Below are 18,306 nucleotides of genomic sequence, written 5' to 3' on the forward strand. Positions count from 1 at the left end.
GATCACCTACAGCATGTTGCTCAGTGCTGTGTCCAGTCAGGTTTTCAGTATCTTCAAGGATGGAGATCCACAATCTCTTTGGACAACCTGATCCAGTTTCCATCACTCTCACAATAAAATGTTGGGTATTTTGTTATGTTTAAATAGAATTTCCTGTCCCAACACAGGGAACCACTGAGAACTAGATCTCTCTTCTTTACCCTCCCCCCATGTATTCACACATGGATAAGGTCCCCTTGAACCTTCCCTTCTCCAGACTAAATAATCCCAGCTCTCTAAAGCCCTCTCATATGACACATGCTCCATTCCTTAACCATCTTTATGGCACTTTACTAGATTTGCTCCCGTATGTCCATGTCTCTCCTGTAACAAGGAGCCCATCTTTGGGCACAGGTCCCAGACATAGATGGTCACCTCTGCCACAAGGGCAATTGATGGCTTATGGTCATCCTGGAGTCCATCAGGACCCCAAGGGCCTTTCTGGGGTCAGCCCCAGACTGTAGCAGTGCATGGGGCTACTCCTGCCCAGTGCAAGCACTTGTCATATCCCTTGGTTGGACATCATGAGGATCCTGTCACATTTCTCCAGCCTGTCCAGGTCCCCCTGGATGGCAGCACAACTCTGGTGCATTAGTCACTCCTCCCAGTTTCATACCATCTGCAAATGTGCTGACACAGCAGCACAATCAACCAGGTTCATTAACAATGAGGTTAAACAGTTGTGGCCCCAGTATCAACCCCCGGGCCACCAGTGACTGTCCTCTGGCTGAATATGGCTCTGTGCCCAGATATTCAGACAGTTTTCAGTCCACTTCACTGTCCACTTGCTAAAGGCAGGATAAACAACATCCATCACTCTCCACTTGACCACTGTGCCCATCATGTCTGTAGAAGGGTACCCAAATTCATTTAGAACTAGAGAGAAGTGATGCACATGTACTGCAGGACAAATTATACTGTTTTAAAGTTTAAATAATGACCCTTGAATTGTAATTCAGTTTTATGCTTATCTAGAACAACACACATTCCTGCTTTGTTTAAGAATAACCAATTTAACATCAGAGCGAGGTTTGTATTACAGACTATCAGGTAAGTAGATATTCCTTCCCCTATCTCCCCTGGAAAAGCACTTTTGCTGGAACTCCAGCAGAGATGTCATCAAGATAAATGTGTTCCTGAGTGAAAAGAATGTGCCACAGCCATTCATATGCTGACTTATTCTTGTTGCCTCTTGACTTAAATTCATGATCTATATTAAGATTAATGATAAAGACTAAGCATGTGTTATGAAATGCATGTTAATTAAGATGGCTTCATTTGAAGCCAGGTGAGAGGGAAATTTCTTGACTTCTATCTGCTATTGAGCTACACAGATTACCCCCCCAATTTAATCAATTTCCATTCTGAAATGCAAAAAGCTGCACATCTCTGCCAAATTGCAACAAAATGCCAGACATTTCTAAAACAACCCCAAGATCACAAGGAAAAGTCATGCAGAATCTAAACCTTTCAAGCAGGTTAATCAGAGCAACAAAATGCAGTGTCTCAAGCTCTTCAACCAAAGCATCTCTGATTTTCACAGCAACCCACTATCAGAGCCCAAAGAATACTGGCAAGGGCATTCCTACTGCCTGCCTTAATATCCGTAACAGTCCGCACACCCTATGAAATTTGATATGTTGGTTAATTTGGCAACATTTTGAAGCATTTTTTCCGTATTTCTATCAATTTCTTAGAAGTGAATTCTCATCCCTCCTTCATCTGTCCTCTGTCCTGCTGACTCATCACTTACCCCTCCCCATCAGACCAGTTTTTAACACCCAAATACTGTTTTCTCTCACACCTCCCTGTTTGACCCATCCATTCTGTGCACTCCAAATAAACTTCCACAGCAGTAGGCATCCCCCACCTATATGTCACAACCCTTCTGAAACAAGCTTACATCCCATTTCAACCACCATGACTTTCAGTGCTACTTTTCCTCTTTTCCTCCTGCCTCTCCTTCCTCACTGACTCCACGGGGCTTTTTTCCCCAAGTTGTGAGCTTCTAACAATTTTTAAGACCTCTCTTCCACAGCACCAAGCATTCAGTATGAGTAGCTGGACTTAGCACTGCGTTGCTGTGACAGTTGGTTTTGTGTCCAGTGCCAAATTGTATTTTAAATGCATCAACATCTCCCTGTTGCTGAACCCAATCTCTCCTGGTGCCAGACTTGGCTGGAACCCTTTGCTGTCACTGATGCTGTCTGCCAGCAGCTCCTCAATGAATGAGTTTCTTCAGCAGATTTCTTCACCCACATGACTAGAGGCCAAACATCAGGTCAGCAAGGCGGGCTGAAGCTATGACAGGACAAGTGAGTGTCTCAGGCAGAGGACACACTGAGGCAACAGGGATGGAAAACCTCTCTCGATGTCATGACAAAATCTGCCACACTTGTGACCAAAAAACCACCAATTTTTCCACACTATAAGGAGAAATCTTTATTATCATTTGGTGAAAAAAATCCTGTGCCTACAGTAAGTCCTCATCTTCTAGACTGAAGGGCCATTCACACCTTACTTGCTATTGGTGCTATACCTCAGATACCATGAACCCTTTACCCCAGAACACTCCTGCAGGGAGACACTGAACTGTAACTTTCCACACCTGAGTGATTCCAGCTTCACCAGACTGGATCCTTAGTAGTTACATATGTACTTTGGTGTTAAAAGCCCAAGTAAATTTTAGACAAATAATACACCTACAGCAGGGCAGAGGGCAGGAATGCACCGTATCTATAGTTAGATGCTCTGTACCTATGCACAGATCTTACAGCCCCGAATAAACTTTAACTAAAGGGCTCATCACAAGAAATAAATTGGAGTGGCCTCAGCACAACATGAGTTTACCCGAGGTCTTGTGCACACAACGGATGCTCATCCCGTAGCAGCTGCTCAAGTTTAACCAGAGCTTATGCTCCTGGAAAAGGAGCCTCCCCAATTACCCAGACACTCATCATGCACCTTAAACAGACAAAATGCCCACAGCAATCTGTGCATCTCACCTGGCGGACAATCAGACCAGCAGCCACTGGACTGAGGCCCTGCTGTCTGTTCACAGAATTCACAAAGTCTTTGAACATTTTCCATTTACTGTTGTGTTCTGGTTACAGCCCTGTCAACGTGCTTCAAATTGTCTAGAAGACTTGGTATACCACTGCCAGAATCTGCTCTGCCAAGTTTCTGAAACTGAATAGGGAACTAGAGGCTGTGAAAGGAGTTTAGCAAAGAATCTGAGCTGCTTTTCCAAAAGTCACTTAAGACATTGAGGCAAGTCTCCAATATGGATGAGGCACTATACTTCAGGCCAAGAACACAACAGCCTCCCTCTTTTTCCAGTAAAGGACAGCAGCTCTTTTATTGTCTGCCAACAGAAATGCCACTCTGCTAACCCCACACCACAACCAAAAACAATGCCTTTATTTTGAATTTCATTGTGTTTAGTCCTGAAGGTGAAAGACTTTATTATAGCTTTGAGTTTTCTCCATGTTGGAGCATAGTCATGTTAAAATCAATTCTCATTCACCACTATTATTCCTCTCTACACATACACTGATTGCAAAAGTCACTCATCTTCCAGACCCTACCAGCCATGTATCAAAATCACCATGCAGTCAAGAGTCCCAGGAGTCAGGGAAATTAATGTGGGACAGCCCCAGGAGGTATCCATCACATCTGCCCATCTCACTGGGCTGCATCAACCCTGTGATTCAGATGTGCAACAGACTTTGCTGGCTCACCTTCTCCCACACTGGGTAGCAAATCTTCAAACTCGGCCCCACAGTCTGATACACCATGAGCACAGGATCTGGTCCTGAGGAGCCAGAAACTACACACAGTTCAAAAGCCATTAAAGTGCTGACACTGGATTTACCTCACCTCACCCACAAGTGTAAAGTTTGGGGCATAACTTACAGTTAGTCGGCTATTCTTCCTCTTTGAAAGCAGGGGAATGCAACATCCTCCAGAAGTGCCTCTCTGACTCCCTGCGTGGCTCAGAGGGATGTGTAACTTCTAGACAGCCACAGTTAAATGAGACAAATATTACCCTGCAAGCAGAATGACAAGCTAACATGCTGTATATTCCTCCAGCAATGTTATTAAGTGACAAAACTGCCAGCTTCTATAAATTGATTCACTAAGATCAGCAAAATCAGAGTTTGCTCCTGTGGGTTAAACATTTAATAGTTCTTCAAAATTATGGGGGGAAAAAAAAAGAGACACAGATTGTGGAGAAAACTATCAAAAAATATTGGTTTTGCATGGGTGGTCAGTAATGCTGAGAATAAGGACAGTTTGACATAACTGGCATTTACAAAACAGGAAGCAAAATATTAATGTTAATAACGAAATACACTTTCCCCTCAACTACTGCTTACACTCTGCTAATGGCAGGATACTGTGAGAAGGAGTCAAAGAGGTTAGGAGGAAATTCAAACATTTTGAATACAAAGTAAAATCTAATTGCACAAGTACAAAGAAATTGGGAACAACCAGTCAGTGTTAGGAGTCATCAGGGTTGGAAATTCAAAGGTGAGTGAATATGATGGACATTTCCTCTGTGCAGTCATAAAGGCTGACACAGTTTTGACTGCACAGACAAGAGTATCAGGAGGAAGGGAAAGTAACTGCAGTAAACTTCTTATTTGTCATAGCTATCTTGTGGCAATCCCTGAACTACTTCATCCTGTGTTTTAAAGCACAGGAAAATGGAGCTTATTTACTTGTGGAAAGAATAGTGCTACAGGGGATTAACAGGATATACATAAAAGAGTGGTTATGTTCCAACAGTGACTAAATGTAGTTAAAAGAATGGATATCTTTCTAACAGATGAATATTTTTCAATATGCATATACACTTACCATGGGGAGGAATTACTCAGTATGACACAGAGGAGTACTAATTCAAAGCAGCAAACTGGAGAACAGTTAAAAATGAAGGTTAGGGAAAAAAACCCACACAACTGTGAAAATGAAAGTAAAATATATCAAAGCTGTAGACCACAGTTTGTAAAAAAGCTACAGTGTCATCCTGCCTGCAACATCTCAGACACAATTCTGCCAGGTGTAGGCAGAACAATCATTCATGGACACAGCAACAGCTATGGATGCTTTGAGATTTTTTTTTAACATTCACACATCTCCAGAGCATCCATGCAAAGAAAAAAACATGTTGAGGAAGTGCAGAAACTCTCCCGCCTTTTGTTCTAGCCACCTGTGGCACCACTGCTCCCTCTGCACTTTCTCACAACATGGAGGAAATAAGAGCAATCACCACATCACCAGCTAAAGGAAGCTATCTGCAAACTTTACCCAGAGTAAGATTAGATGACCATGCGAGAAAATCTGCAAAAACCACAGTGCATACTGCGAGTTTATCAGAGGACACAACCCCTGGTATGCTGGAAGACACCTATGACTTGTCCTGCAGCAGACTGTTTCTTTCTTAAACAAGTGCTTCTGGCAGCAGCAGCTTTCCAGCCTCTGAGTTGCTGTCCTTGCCCTCTGGTCTGTTTTCACAGGCATGAAATGTGGGTGCTGCCCCATGAGGGACTTGCTCACCACAGGAATTACGCCAACTACGCTTGAGCTTGCTGGAGCCACCAGTATGTCCAGGAGTCAGGCTCCATGTTCTTTGTGGGTCCCTTCCAACTCAGGATATTCTGTGATTCTACACGGCAAATCCCAAGGTCTGCAATGGCACCGCTGCAACGTGGACATCACGTCTCCCATGCTGCCATGCCCAGGATTACAGGCTGTGTGTGTAACAGAGTCCCAGCCCATCCACTCACAGAGCTGGATTCTAAATGATGATTTAGGATGATTTCCTAAATACTTCCTACAAAAACTACAGGAACTGAAACAGAGATTCGTGACTTGACCAGATCATCAGCATGTGTGAGTCACAGCATATGAGAGATTTATACTTCAAGTACTTCCATCAGAACATTTTAAACTTGATTTACATTAATTGAAGGCACAAGCCAGATTATTTTGGTGGGAAATTATACCAAAAAGGTTTCTTCCACAACATTCAGGGCCACCTAATCAGGATGTACAAAAGATCAATGCCCTAATAGAAAGCAAGAAGAGATTGCATGTTTAGATCAGAAAGAAGGAAATAAAATTTATGAAACCAGTATGAAACCACAGTTAACAAGTTGCTGCCTGTTGGGGTCTCCCTCCCCTGCCATGTGGTCCTGGGAGAGGGGCCCTGGGGGGGAGACACGGGGTTTCCCTGCCCCTGGTCAGCCTCGTTCCCCATTGCTTGTTTTGTGTTTCCCTGCGTGGGCAAGGACCCTCGGGTCCCGTGATTGAGCAGTTCCTGGGCAGACCTCCGGCCATGCGGCTGGAGAAATAAACATCTCTCTGAAACATCTATCAAGAATCAGTCCATATATATTTCTTTTCCCTGGGCCTCGCTGTCTGATACGCGTGTTGCAGTACCCCACTGTAACAAATGGTGGGTAATGAGAGCAGAACGACCCCCGATCCCTAAGGACAGCGACTCATTTGTGAGTAAACTCCGGATTTCTCTTCTTGTTTTTGTTTTGCTGTTCCATCTCTAAACTATGGAGGAACCCTGGAAAGACTCTTGGCTCTCAGAGCCACATATGAACATTTATCTTAAACTTGAAAAGATTTTTGAACAATGATTTGTAAAGTTTAGCTTAATTCAAGCTCAAAAGGAATTGAACCATTTCCTTTCATGGTTGTTTAAGAACTTTTTCTACGTTTCTTGGGATTTGATTCTTACCAAAGACTTTTGGAAGACTCTTTGGACACAGTTGATTTCTGAGTCAAAATATATGCTGAGGGAAGAATATTTTCATGAATGTTATGTAATTACCAAAACTGTTGAGCAATGTCAGCTGTGTCCTGGCGAAGGGAAGCCTGCCTCAGGGACCGTGCGGCCTTGCCCACGTGGACCGAGCGCTCTCTGAGCAGCAGCGAGGCAGTTCCCACGCATGGGCAGAGTGACACGAGCTGCAGTGTCGGTGGCGGAGTGAGGCGTGGTGGGAGCCTGCCCGGCCCTGCACAGCACGTGGTGGAGCGAGCCCCGTGAGAGGAGCAGCGCACGGGTGGCGGCTGGCGGTGGAGCGGAGCCGTGCCCAGCCGAAACACGCGCTGGAGCAGGGCGTGGGGAAGTCGTCGCTCGGGGGCCCGGCCAAGATGTGGGCATGGCCCCAGGAAGCAGCAAAGCAGCTGAAGCAGAGGTGGCGGCGTGCGGGGAGCTGAGTGGCACTGCCCGGCCCGGCCCAGCCCACGCGGCCCCAAATGCGGCCCCGGGGAGAGCGCGCAGGCACGAGCAGCCCCGACGGCCCCAGCAGCCCTGGAAATTCCAACACAGGAGCCAGCAAAAGCGAAAGCAAAAACAAAGTGAGACAGAAAACAGCAGCCACTCGGAAAAAGGAAAAAATCATCATAGCTACGGTTTTAGAATGTTAAACAAAATTATGGTTTTATAACAAGATGTGACAATCAAGAAGACATATTAGTTCATAGAACTGCTATTAAAAAGAATAACCCTGAAAAATACATCCCAAGTTAAGGAGATAGAGAAGTAGTAGAGTTCAAAATTGTGCAAGGCAGAAAAGGGTTACAAGCATCGCAGGTCACTGGGCCTAATGGTGTTTCTGTAAAAGGAAGTATATATGCAAAAAATCGTAGTCATGTTAGACAATATCTCCATTATAAACAGTCCCTACAGTCTCCCTTTCCTAATCCCACCTTTCCCTTTTACCCTATATCCTATTACCCCCAGTGTATTCCCAATCCGTTTTTTCACCCATGGTTTCCCTCACAAAACCATGCCTTCACCAATTGTTTCCCCAAAAATCCCTGTCCAATGCCAAGTGGGAGATGAAGAGGGGGAGGGAAGAATTTAACTATTGTTGTTTAGAGTTCCAACAGGTACAAATGAAGAAACCCTCTCCTGCCTCAGTTTCCCCACAAAGCATGCTCAGAGAGTCCTGTCTCCCTTCTGTCAGCCTTAAGATGTTCCAGAGAATCTGTTTGGACATTTAAAGACTCAGGAGGGTGGCTTGTTTTGTTTTGAAACTGTCCTTGTTATCTCATATTTATCCAGTTGTTTTCAATGTTAAGTTTTAAATCTCTTTTTGTTAAAAATAAACGGGTGAAATATCGGGGTCTCTCCCCCCGCCATGTGGTCCTGGGAGAGGGGCCCTGAGGGGGACGCACGGGGTTTCCCTGCCCCTGGTCAGCCTCGTTCCCCATTGGTTGTTTTGTGTTCCCCTGCGCGGGCAAAGGACCCTCGGGTCCCGGGATTGCCTCAGTTCCTGGGCAGATCCCGGCCATGCGGCTGGGAAAATAAACATCTCTCTGAAACATCTATCAAGAATCCGTCATATATATATATATTTCTTTTCCATGGGCCTCGTTGATTGATACACGTGTTACAGTATCCCCGCTGTAACAGCTGCCATTGTATCTTCCATCATGGCTGGAAAGGTCTTTTAAGGGAAACAGTCAAATCATAAAGGGCACTAAGTAATTGCCATCACCTACCTATCAAAGTGAAGCACAGACTGCCACTAATGGAGAAAAGGAATTACATCCTAACAATTACTCCCTTTTTAGATTCAGAGTGGTTTATGTGTGACACCGTAAAAACCATCTTAACAACATTTATCCAACTAGGAACCATACAACAGTTTTTAAGTATGCTGGGTATTATGTTATCATATAGGGAAAAACCCTACCCTCTATTGTACCCAATAGTTATTTACAATACCAAGCACAAAGCAGAAATGGCAACTCTTGCACTTTCACAGGCTGCTTTTACATGAGAGAAGCATGCTAACTACATAATGTGAAAATAGAAGGATTAAAAAATAAACCATGCAAAATCCACAATTTCTCTTTACTAGAACTCAGTTTAAATCAGAATCAGGTCAATACAGGACCTGCACCAAGGGAGTTTTCATCATCTAGAACTCTGAAACCTTCTACTTTTGCAACTATCAGTAGTAGCTGGTTTAGACTGAAACACTGCTAGTGTTGTTTTCTAAAGTATTTTAATGACATTAATAATTTGTTTGCATTTCTTTGAAGGGAGGGTTTATTTCCTTTCTACATTCTCTTCTTTTGCAATTATATTTTAATGTTTCATTATGTGCCTCCCATGCTGGCATCAGAACCACAAGTGACTCAAGAAAAAAAAAGGAAACCCAGCATTGAGAGGGAACAGCTGCAGAATGTTAATGAAAATCGTAACTTTTTGTAGGACATAATTCTCTTAATGATTCATCAGTGACACTTTTTGATACGTCACACCATTGGCCTACCTTGTGTTATACCAACTTTCAACAACACCAAGATGACAGATTTTAGCAGAAGGTTACTTGTAAGTACACTTTAAGTTCCTTTTTGTTGGACAATCTGTTTATTTTAGCAGACTTCATTTTTCAAGCAGAGTAATTTTCTACAGAGATCCCTGCTGCTGCATGACACAAAACATTGGCGTCACTTGTCACAGCAGCTGAAATGAAAACCAAAAAAAAATTGTAATTTGCTGCCGACACAGAGTGTCAGAGAGAACAGCCATCAAGAAAGGAGCAGCTCTTCCCCGCAGGAAAGTTTTAAAGAAGTAATTTGTTTCCCTGTCACCCCTCTTTGCTACCAAGCTGCTCCACTCACAAGGCCGGTTTGCTTTACAACAGTCAGCAGTTTCCATCCAATGAACCAGTTATTTCATGGGGAAATAAACTCTTCCACTTCATGGAACAAGCTAACTTGCACAATTCATAATTTCACTGACCAAAAGCAACATGGCACAGGTCAGGTCAATCAAAACTTGTACAAATTCTGGACAAAAGGCACTGCTGAAACTCCACTACACTCTGAACACTCACCATGGCCTAAAGAATATTAGAAGACTGTAAAAATTAACATCAGCACTGTATTTTTGGTGCAGAGGCTGTAAGCCAGTACCCTCCTGCCAGCAGCACATAAGCAATCCCACCCTCAACTGCAACATCTTTATCAGACAAAATACACCCTATAGGACTGGTTCTGCCATACACAAAGGGGTCATGAGGTATGTAACACAGATGGAGTGGCCCAGTTGCAACATGGAAAGTCTACATTTAGGCAGGGAAATCCTATTTCAAGAATCTCCCAAACATATGAAAAGTGAGCTTTGAAGCCTCAAGGACATGCATGTGACTGAGTTCACAAGTACCCAAACCCCTCACGTCATCTTAGTGACCTGTAGAAAAATGACATGTAACTGCCTTTTGGCGTTCCCAGGGCTTTATAATCTGCCAAACATACAGCCAGGCCATTCATCTAGTGCAGAGATAAGGAGAGGAGACATTAAGGATTCCAATGGAGGTCAAGAGAAATCTCTTCTTTTTTCAATATCCACATGAAGGACTGCCCTGTTCCTCAGCATGTCAGCACAATAACCCTTGCCATAAATGAATACAATCCAAGAAAAACATTTCTTTTCCCAGAGAAACTATTCCACTGTCTGCCTGCCTTTACAAGGCAAATGAGGACTACAAATGAAGATAAAACTACCTATCACAGCATGGGTTCTTCTTGGGATGTTTTCCAACAAACAATGGCTCTGGTTACAGACCCATCCCCAGTCCTGACATTCCTTACAGGTTGTGGGGCTCTCAGGGAACAAAGTGTGTAGAAGGAAAATGTTACCCTTCAGTGTTCCTACACAAAAGGGGGCAAGTAACTAATAGGGGAAACCATGCAGAGAAAAAATCACTCACAGATCTGCATCAAAGCTTACCTGAAACTTCAACAAAATAAGCTGTTCCCTTTAATATCCAACTGGCTTTTGGTGTGGCCTTTGGTAGCCTGACACTTGTACTGCAAAGGTAAATCACCTGTAAACATTCTCCTCTTCCTGTTCAAGGACCCCTGTCCTTTTCTATCATTTTTCCTTTAATGGTTCCTTCTATGATTCAATAGCTGAAATATGCAGAGAAGCCAGTCTGGTGGAAGGAAACCTCATCAGCTCTTTGGAATCTTCCAATGTTCCAGCATGTGTCAATTTGTGTTATGAGAGCTCTAGCTATTTTCTTAACATTTTAGATTGAAAAATTCCAGAGGCATAGGACTCTCAGAACAGGGTGATAATTCCTCCTTTATTAAAGCCTTCAGTTTATAAACTGCTGCTCTGTCAGCTTGTCATGAGACCATGTAAAACATCAGACCAATAAGAGGGAAATGTTGGGTAGAAGTGTGACAGAGTCTCTGAACAGCATTAATGAAGAGTTCAAGTACACGATGCAACCAGAATAGAGTAAAATAACAGCCAACCTGAAAAGATTCTCAAAATTAGATGAGACCATCCTTACAGTACAGATGTTTTACTCACAGCACTTCTTTTTGCACATACATCCACAAAAGGGACTGACCAATGAGTTAAAAAAAAAAAAACTGAGGAGCTCCAAAGTCCAGGAAAGTTCAAAAAGGTTTAGGTTACATACAAAAAACCTCAGTTAATTCCAAAAGTTCAAGTGCAAGTGAACTTCTGATTAATATTAATCACAAACACCACCAGTTTACCATGCAAATATTTTAATTATTTAAATTGCTCTCTTCCAAGCATGAAGAGACAGAAGTACCACTTCATGGTGGTATTTCCTATGACAGTGACAAAGGACCACTTGCATATAACTTAAATATAATAAATTCCTGTTTTGTATAACTGAGGCTGAATACCCACAGGATATTATTAACATTTCCCCTCCAGCATCTGGTCTAATAAAGAAACACAGAACAGCTTTGCTGTAGTACAAAAGTTTACAGAAAGTTCAACAATTTAATTAAAGACAATACAAAATATGTTGTCTGAATTCAAATAATTTATGTAAAAGTACATGCATGAGAAAATACTGGCAAGAAGATTTGGGCGACCCTATTATCAGATGCATGTTATTTGTTACTAGAGGTAACATACAGTCAAAAATACATTTATAATTTAAGTGACAATAGGAGACAGTATTTCAAAAACCATTTCGAGTCTACCAGTCCCTCAATGCAAAAAAAAAAAATTCCTGTTAACACAGGACAAACTGATAGAACACAAAAATAGAGCAATACTGAAGTCTCTGAACAAGCCTGCAGTGTTTTGGTTTTCCTTGTATCAAGGAGGGAGAAGATACCAGAAAATAAAGGGGACTCTGTCTTCTCATTTAAGTTTTTAGAAACTGTGATGAGAGCATCAGGGATTACTTTCATCCATACACCCCACAAAAACCCACTCTCCTTGTGGAGAGACAGGGCACAGATCAGGCACAAATCTTCCCTTCCACACGAAGCAGTGCCATGTCCACTCAAGTGTGGATCCTGTAGCCAAAGAAACTACCCCATGGTTCTCAGGGGGGCACCTTGACCCCAACAAGCACCTTCTCTCAGCCTCCAGCACCACTGGATTAGCACCACTAATCCTCTCAAATCACAAGATATTCTTCACCTTTGTCAAATACTAAAACCCCAGAGGTCACCTTCTTCATTATGGTATCAGACTGAAACACCCAAGATTTCTTACCATGTGTCACTTGCCCTCCACATTTTTGTGGTCAGCTAAACAGTTTAACAAGACGACACATGATTAACTTCTTTCAAGACATTTTAGTTCATTGATTCTCAATAAAAGCACTGGTTGCAGTACAATAGTTTGACATACAGCAACAAAAGGTATTCAATTTACATGCACAAGCTATTTAACAATAGTATAGTCTTTCCTATTGCCATTATAAACAATCAGTACTGTGACAGCTGGCACAACCTTCCAGTTGTTCTCATGAGCTGTAAAAGAGTGATGAAAACAGTGTTCCAATGGTACAATGCCAAAGAACAGAGATTTGGCGACTGCTGGAAGATTCCAATTATGATGCCAGTATCATAGTGGTAAACAGTGTTGAAATAATTATAAAAACAGCTACAAAAGAAGCTATGCAAAATTGCTTTGACTTGTACTTCAGTTTAAGAAAAACATGGGAAATACATACAGCTTTGTATAGAAACAAAAGTGCATGCAGAGGCAGAACAGTTAAAAGTTTAAAGCAAGACAAATGTGTGGTTGAGTAAAAAAACCTCTGAACACAGAAGCACTGTAAACCAGCAGCAATGTGTTGGGGAAAGAGTGCATAATTGGTTTTCTGGATTGTTTTTGTGGCTTGGGGGTTTTTTTGTTAGAGTTGTGGGGTTTTTTGTTATTTTATTTAATTTTATTTCAATAAAGCTTCCTCTTTGAAGTGCAAGCAGAAACTCCTCTGCATTTGTATTTGATACTTGGCTGAACTTTCATTCAGTTTTACAGCTTGGTCCAGATTTTTATGGTTTAATGTGCCAAGTACAGCACATACTACTACAACTACTCAGTCTAAGCTTTCCAAATCTGCTTTTCAAGAAACAGATACAACAGTGTCACCTTCATTAAAGTCAAAGTTTCAGTATTGCTGTTGAAGGGCTTCTAGAAATCAGAACACAGAAGTCAGATTTATGACAATGAGATAAGCAATGAGCTTTGTAAAACACACACATTACAATAAGACTTTTCCTATAGCAAATAAAAATCATCAGGGGACTTAATTTTTTTTTTAACATTTCTTTCTAGGTTTGTGAAGTGCTAGCAATTTCAGCAATAAAACTTTCAAAGTGCCCTGGCTGTGCCACTTTTTAGTAGCTTTTCCAAATGGTATTCAAACAAGTAAGAAACCTTCTCCTCTAAGGGACAATTAGCAGTTTAGCATTATGCTATTTGCAAGTCAGATCTTGAAATATTATGAATATTCAATAGCTGTCATCATTTTATTCATAACCATATAAAAAAGCAGTTACATGATACTGCACTGTCAGGTCTATAATACATCAAGTAAGACTGCAAAAATAAAAGTCAGACAAAGTAAAAAGGTTTTTTTTACTAATTGTCTCACAGAAAAAAAAGTAGCAAAGGCTTAATCTTAAATACAAAGGTATTATCATCAAACCAGGTCCTCTAATCCAGACTGATGGTACACTTATCATTTCAACTGCACCACTCATTACAAACTTGCAACACCAGCACTCATTCATACCCTGAACTACTCCCTGGCCTCATCTCAATCAACTATTCAAACCTTATTTTAAACAGAATAATTAAAAAATTTGTTTGTGGTTTTGAAACAGTCGTTTTGAATTCTTCAATACCACACTCAAAACACAGAAAGACAAATTTAAGGATATTTCAACTCAATTCTCAAAACACTGTTTAGAAAGGAAAAAAGAGGCATGAATATGGAAAGACAGAAGGTGTTAAAACACTACTTTTAAAGTGGACTTGGTAGAGAGCCTACACTGGAAACACTTACCTTGTCAAAACATCAACATGATCATCTCAGAAGACAATTCAGAGACACTTAAGTCAGAATTGTGAAAAAAATGAAACTATACTGTCAAAGTTCACTGAAATATCTAATCTAAGGCAGTGCAAAATGATGGCTGGTGAGGGACAACCAGTCACCTTGCAAAATGAGGGACTTCAAATTATTCATCACTGACCTTCTTAATAATCTGCATTGAAGGACCTGATGAACACCAGTGATATATATCTGTCATGCAATTACAACTGTTAAGCAACCAATATGCAACTCAAGAGTGATACTGTTATCCATGGTGGATTATTGAAGTAATAATCCATTAAAGAATAAGTTCAAAGGGGAAAGTGGTAAACATCTTGCCATAAGTGAAAACACTTCAAAAATTTACAATTAAATAAAAAGTTAGATGGTATCTTATAAAAAGAAGTACTGAACACAACAAGGCCACAATAAATTAGTGTTTCCATAAAATGACATGCTGAAGGTTTTGTTCCCAAGCCTATACATTTTTTACTGTCTGTTAATTCCTAAATATTGACAGCATAATTGAATAATTGAGGTACAGTAGTTTACATTTGTATATGTCTTGTAAAAAGATTATTATTTTTCTTCCAGTTTTTCTTCCTCCTCGCCAAAGAACAACAAAGGAAACATTCCTAAAATGCAGCCAATGGTCACTCCAATAGCTTTACCCTAAAGAAAGGGGGGAAAAAAATTTAGGTTTTCACTGATCAGTTGTTACTCATTTCCCATGTACCACCACAACCAGGAACACACACCCCTCATTCTAGTTTTCAGTTAGGAGTCGTATTTTTTCTTAGCATGCAGACTAGAAACACAGTCTATGAGAGAGAGACAGATATGACAAGGTTAGAAACAGTGTTTGCTGTGATAAAAGACAATTCTGAAGAAAGAGGAGAGCAATGCTCATGAAGAGCTGCACAAGTGGTAAGAGAGAAAACAGACACTCAAAGGATTAGCAGAATGGCCAGGAAGACAGGAAAGGGAAAAAAAAAAACCCAAAACAACAAACCACTGAACAACACCTACACACATTTTAGGTGCAATTATAAATGCATCTGCTTGTATCTGCTACTGCAAGTCATCAAAGTCAGAAATGAGTGGCTCCTTTCAAAGGCACAAGGCAAAACCAATAAAAATTGCAAAACATTTCAGAATTGACCTGAATGTATAAGTCAAGAGGAGAGGAAATAAAGACAAGCAGCCTCCAAACCACATCACCAGCAGTAGGTGGATAGTGCTGAAACACTTGAGACAGCAGGTAAAAAAGAAAAAATGCTACCATACAGGCAAAGGTGCACAGAAGTCTTCACATAAAAGGGACGTGAATAGAGTGCAATAAAAGGGTTTTTCCACAGGCTCAGATTTACTGAGAAGACTCTTAGAACGGACACACTATAGGGCAGCCTTCTGACCATATGCCAACCCTTCACTGCTCAGTGCTTTGATCTATCACTGCTAAACCTAACTTTCTCCCACAGCTTTTCCTCAGTAAGTGCTATTTCTCTTCCCTTAAATCTGCAAAAGTATTTTTCCCAGTGAAGGCTCATTCTGACAAAGTGAAATAAGTATCTGTTTCTTTACTCAGTTTCTGATAATCTATTTCTTTAATCACTGCTCTCAGTGTTGAAGTGGGACCACTTCAAATGTTTAAATGTTAAGTAAGTAACCACCCGGAAAATGAATCTGCAAGATGAGTATCCTGTAACCATAAACACAGGCAGTGATTATTACTCAAATGCTAAAAGTTTGGCCAGAGTAAAGCTAATTTCATATCCAAGCTAATTATAGAATATTAGAAATTACTACATACCAGCACAGGTATAAACAGCATGCACTTGACAAAGAACGTACAGGAGTAAACTACTAAGGAGTCATAACTTCCAAGTAAATTGTCACCATAGCCAGAGGTCAACCCAGGTATCTGCACAGCATACACAAAGTTATTGCAGAGACTATCCACGCCACTAGTCACTTGGGGCTTGCTGCATACAAAAAACCACTCAAGCCCAAAAAAATCCAGTCTCATGATTCTCCCTGACATGGGATCATGACTAAACCTTCTGGGGAACAGGCACAATGTTGGTGGTCATTAAGGAATAAATGGAAAAAGTGACAAAAAGCATTTATCAGCTAGCTTAAACAGAAAACGCTCCACGCCAGCAGTGCTGCCCACAGGATACTCACCAAGTGTGCACTGAGACGCGTCTGCCACATGTCAGCCTGTTTGGGCGTCAGGTCAGGGATTGACAAACCCAGTCGTGAAGCCAAAGCTTCTACATAACCTGCAAGACTGGAAGAACCAGAAGACAAGAACAAACTATTTTGAATCTCACAGTATCTTCTAGTGAGGGTTTTGAAATACTTGAACTTAAAATCAAGAGCTTTTCCTTCAGCATACCGATAAAGTGACTGAAAGAAGACTATGGCAAAGAGTTCAGACTTCCAAAGGTCACATTTTCCAATGTAAGTTAATTATCTCACTGATTTAATATACAGTATTTCCAGAAAAACTTTATGCAGTACAGCACAACTGGTACGAATGTTAATGCATTTTTGCAGAGCTTTTTAAGTTACCTTTACTGGAGGAACGGTCACACACAGACTAGTTAGTAGTAAGCCGTGTAATTTGCAGAAAACAAAACAGAGGCAAAGTGGGAAAAACAGGCAGAACAAACAGCTTTACTTTCAGCAGCTATGCAGAAATTTCCTTTATAAACTAAAATAAGCTGTATCTCTTTTTATCAGAAACAGGTGTGCCTAGACCTGAAGACATTGCCAAGATATTGTTTTAGCTGAGGAGAGGAAAATCTCTTCAGATGTGGGGATAACACTCTGAGAACGTATACTAGGCAGAGCTATATTATGTTACAAAAAAATTTATTTTCTCACTTTGCATCTCAATGAATGCACTTAATATTCCTAATACAAGTTCATACATACCCCAGTCCAGCTAAATCTGAAACAAGGTTTCCCAAAGCTGCAGCTGGATGCAGGAAGAGGGAAGAGAAAAAGGTATTATTCTAGTTATGAACAAAACCTACCAGCTCCCAGCCCCCAGTGACCCTCGCTTATTATCAATTTATATAGAATTAAAGAGTAGAACTAAGTTCCTTTTATTATAATGTTTTTATTCTGACCTTATTACAGTTTAGTAACAGCGGCAGACTAAAATTAATAGGAGGTGCAAGTATTTTTCTCAATTTACATGGAGAAAACTTGACAAATACAAAAAGACAACACTAACACCTGGAAATCAACATAAGTTTCGAGATCAATGTTAGAACAGCTGTGTGTGGTTGCCAGCTCCATGCAGCTAATGCTGGACACCAAGCAAGGCCTTCCAGAGCCTGAAGAGGCACAGGAGCACTGGAAATAGAAGGAGCTGTCACTCAGATATGCAGCTTTGATAAACAATGTCAACATATCCATGAACTGTGTCAATTTAAGAAGAAATACTGTACATGAATGAACAAAGCTACACACAAAATACATGATTTCACAGCAGGCCTTACTGAGATAAGCTTGCCTGTGACTCTCTCACACTGAACCAAGGACTGCAAATTCCCAAATCTTTAACTCGCTCTGCTGTAACATTTCCAGTTAAGCTCTCCCTCTGTGTGCTTTCGAACAACGCTGCACCTGCAGCTGGTGGATCCATGAGCAGCTTTGTACCCTCTGACACTGCAGAGGCACCAAAGCTGTCAAGAAGAGCTTATCAGTTTTGGCCCAGGGCAGGAGCAGGGTGGCTGCTTGGCCTTCCTGTGGTATCTCACCAAGCCAGAGGAGCCACCAAGAACTGCAGTAGAAAGACACCAACACTGATCTCCACTTAGCACTGCAAGCAAACAGCAACGTACAAATACATATATCCACATACATCAATACTGGGTCC

At 41.3% G+C, this 18,306-nt stretch overlaps 1 protein-coding gene across 7 annotated transcripts in view; it reads right to left on the reverse strand.

Moving 5' to 3' along the window:
- TMEM65 (transmembrane protein 65) overlaps positions 1–18,306 on the reverse strand; it is a 109,039-nt gene that overhangs the window by 67,919 nt on the left and 22,814 nt on the right. For 5 of the 7 annotated variants that reach the window (XR_011148474.1, XR_011148475.1, XR_011148473.1 and 2 more), the window contains exons 6-7: positions 17,355–17,397; positions 16,599–16,704 (exon numbers count right to left, since the gene is read on the reverse strand). Coding sequence is in view for 3 of the 7 variants with exons in the window: in XM_069005446.1 (XP_068861547.1) it covers positions 16,599–16,704; positions 17,355–17,397 (149 nt within the window). In the remaining 4 variants the exon portion in view is untranslated. Of the gene's footprint in view, positions 1–12,640; positions 15,084–16,598; positions 16,705–17,354; positions 17,398–18,306 lie in introns of those variants that run through there. The other 2 variants (XM_069005447.1, XM_069005445.1) reach the window with 1 other exon arrangement.

The sequence above is a fragment of the Aphelocoma coerulescens genome, chromosome 2 (assembly GCF_041296385.1).
Source record: "Aphelocoma coerulescens isolate FSJ_1873_10779 chromosome 2, UR_Acoe_1.0, whole genome shotgun sequence".
Lineage (NCBI taxonomy): Eukaryota > Metazoa > Chordata > Aves > Passeriformes > Corvidae > Aphelocoma > Aphelocoma coerulescens.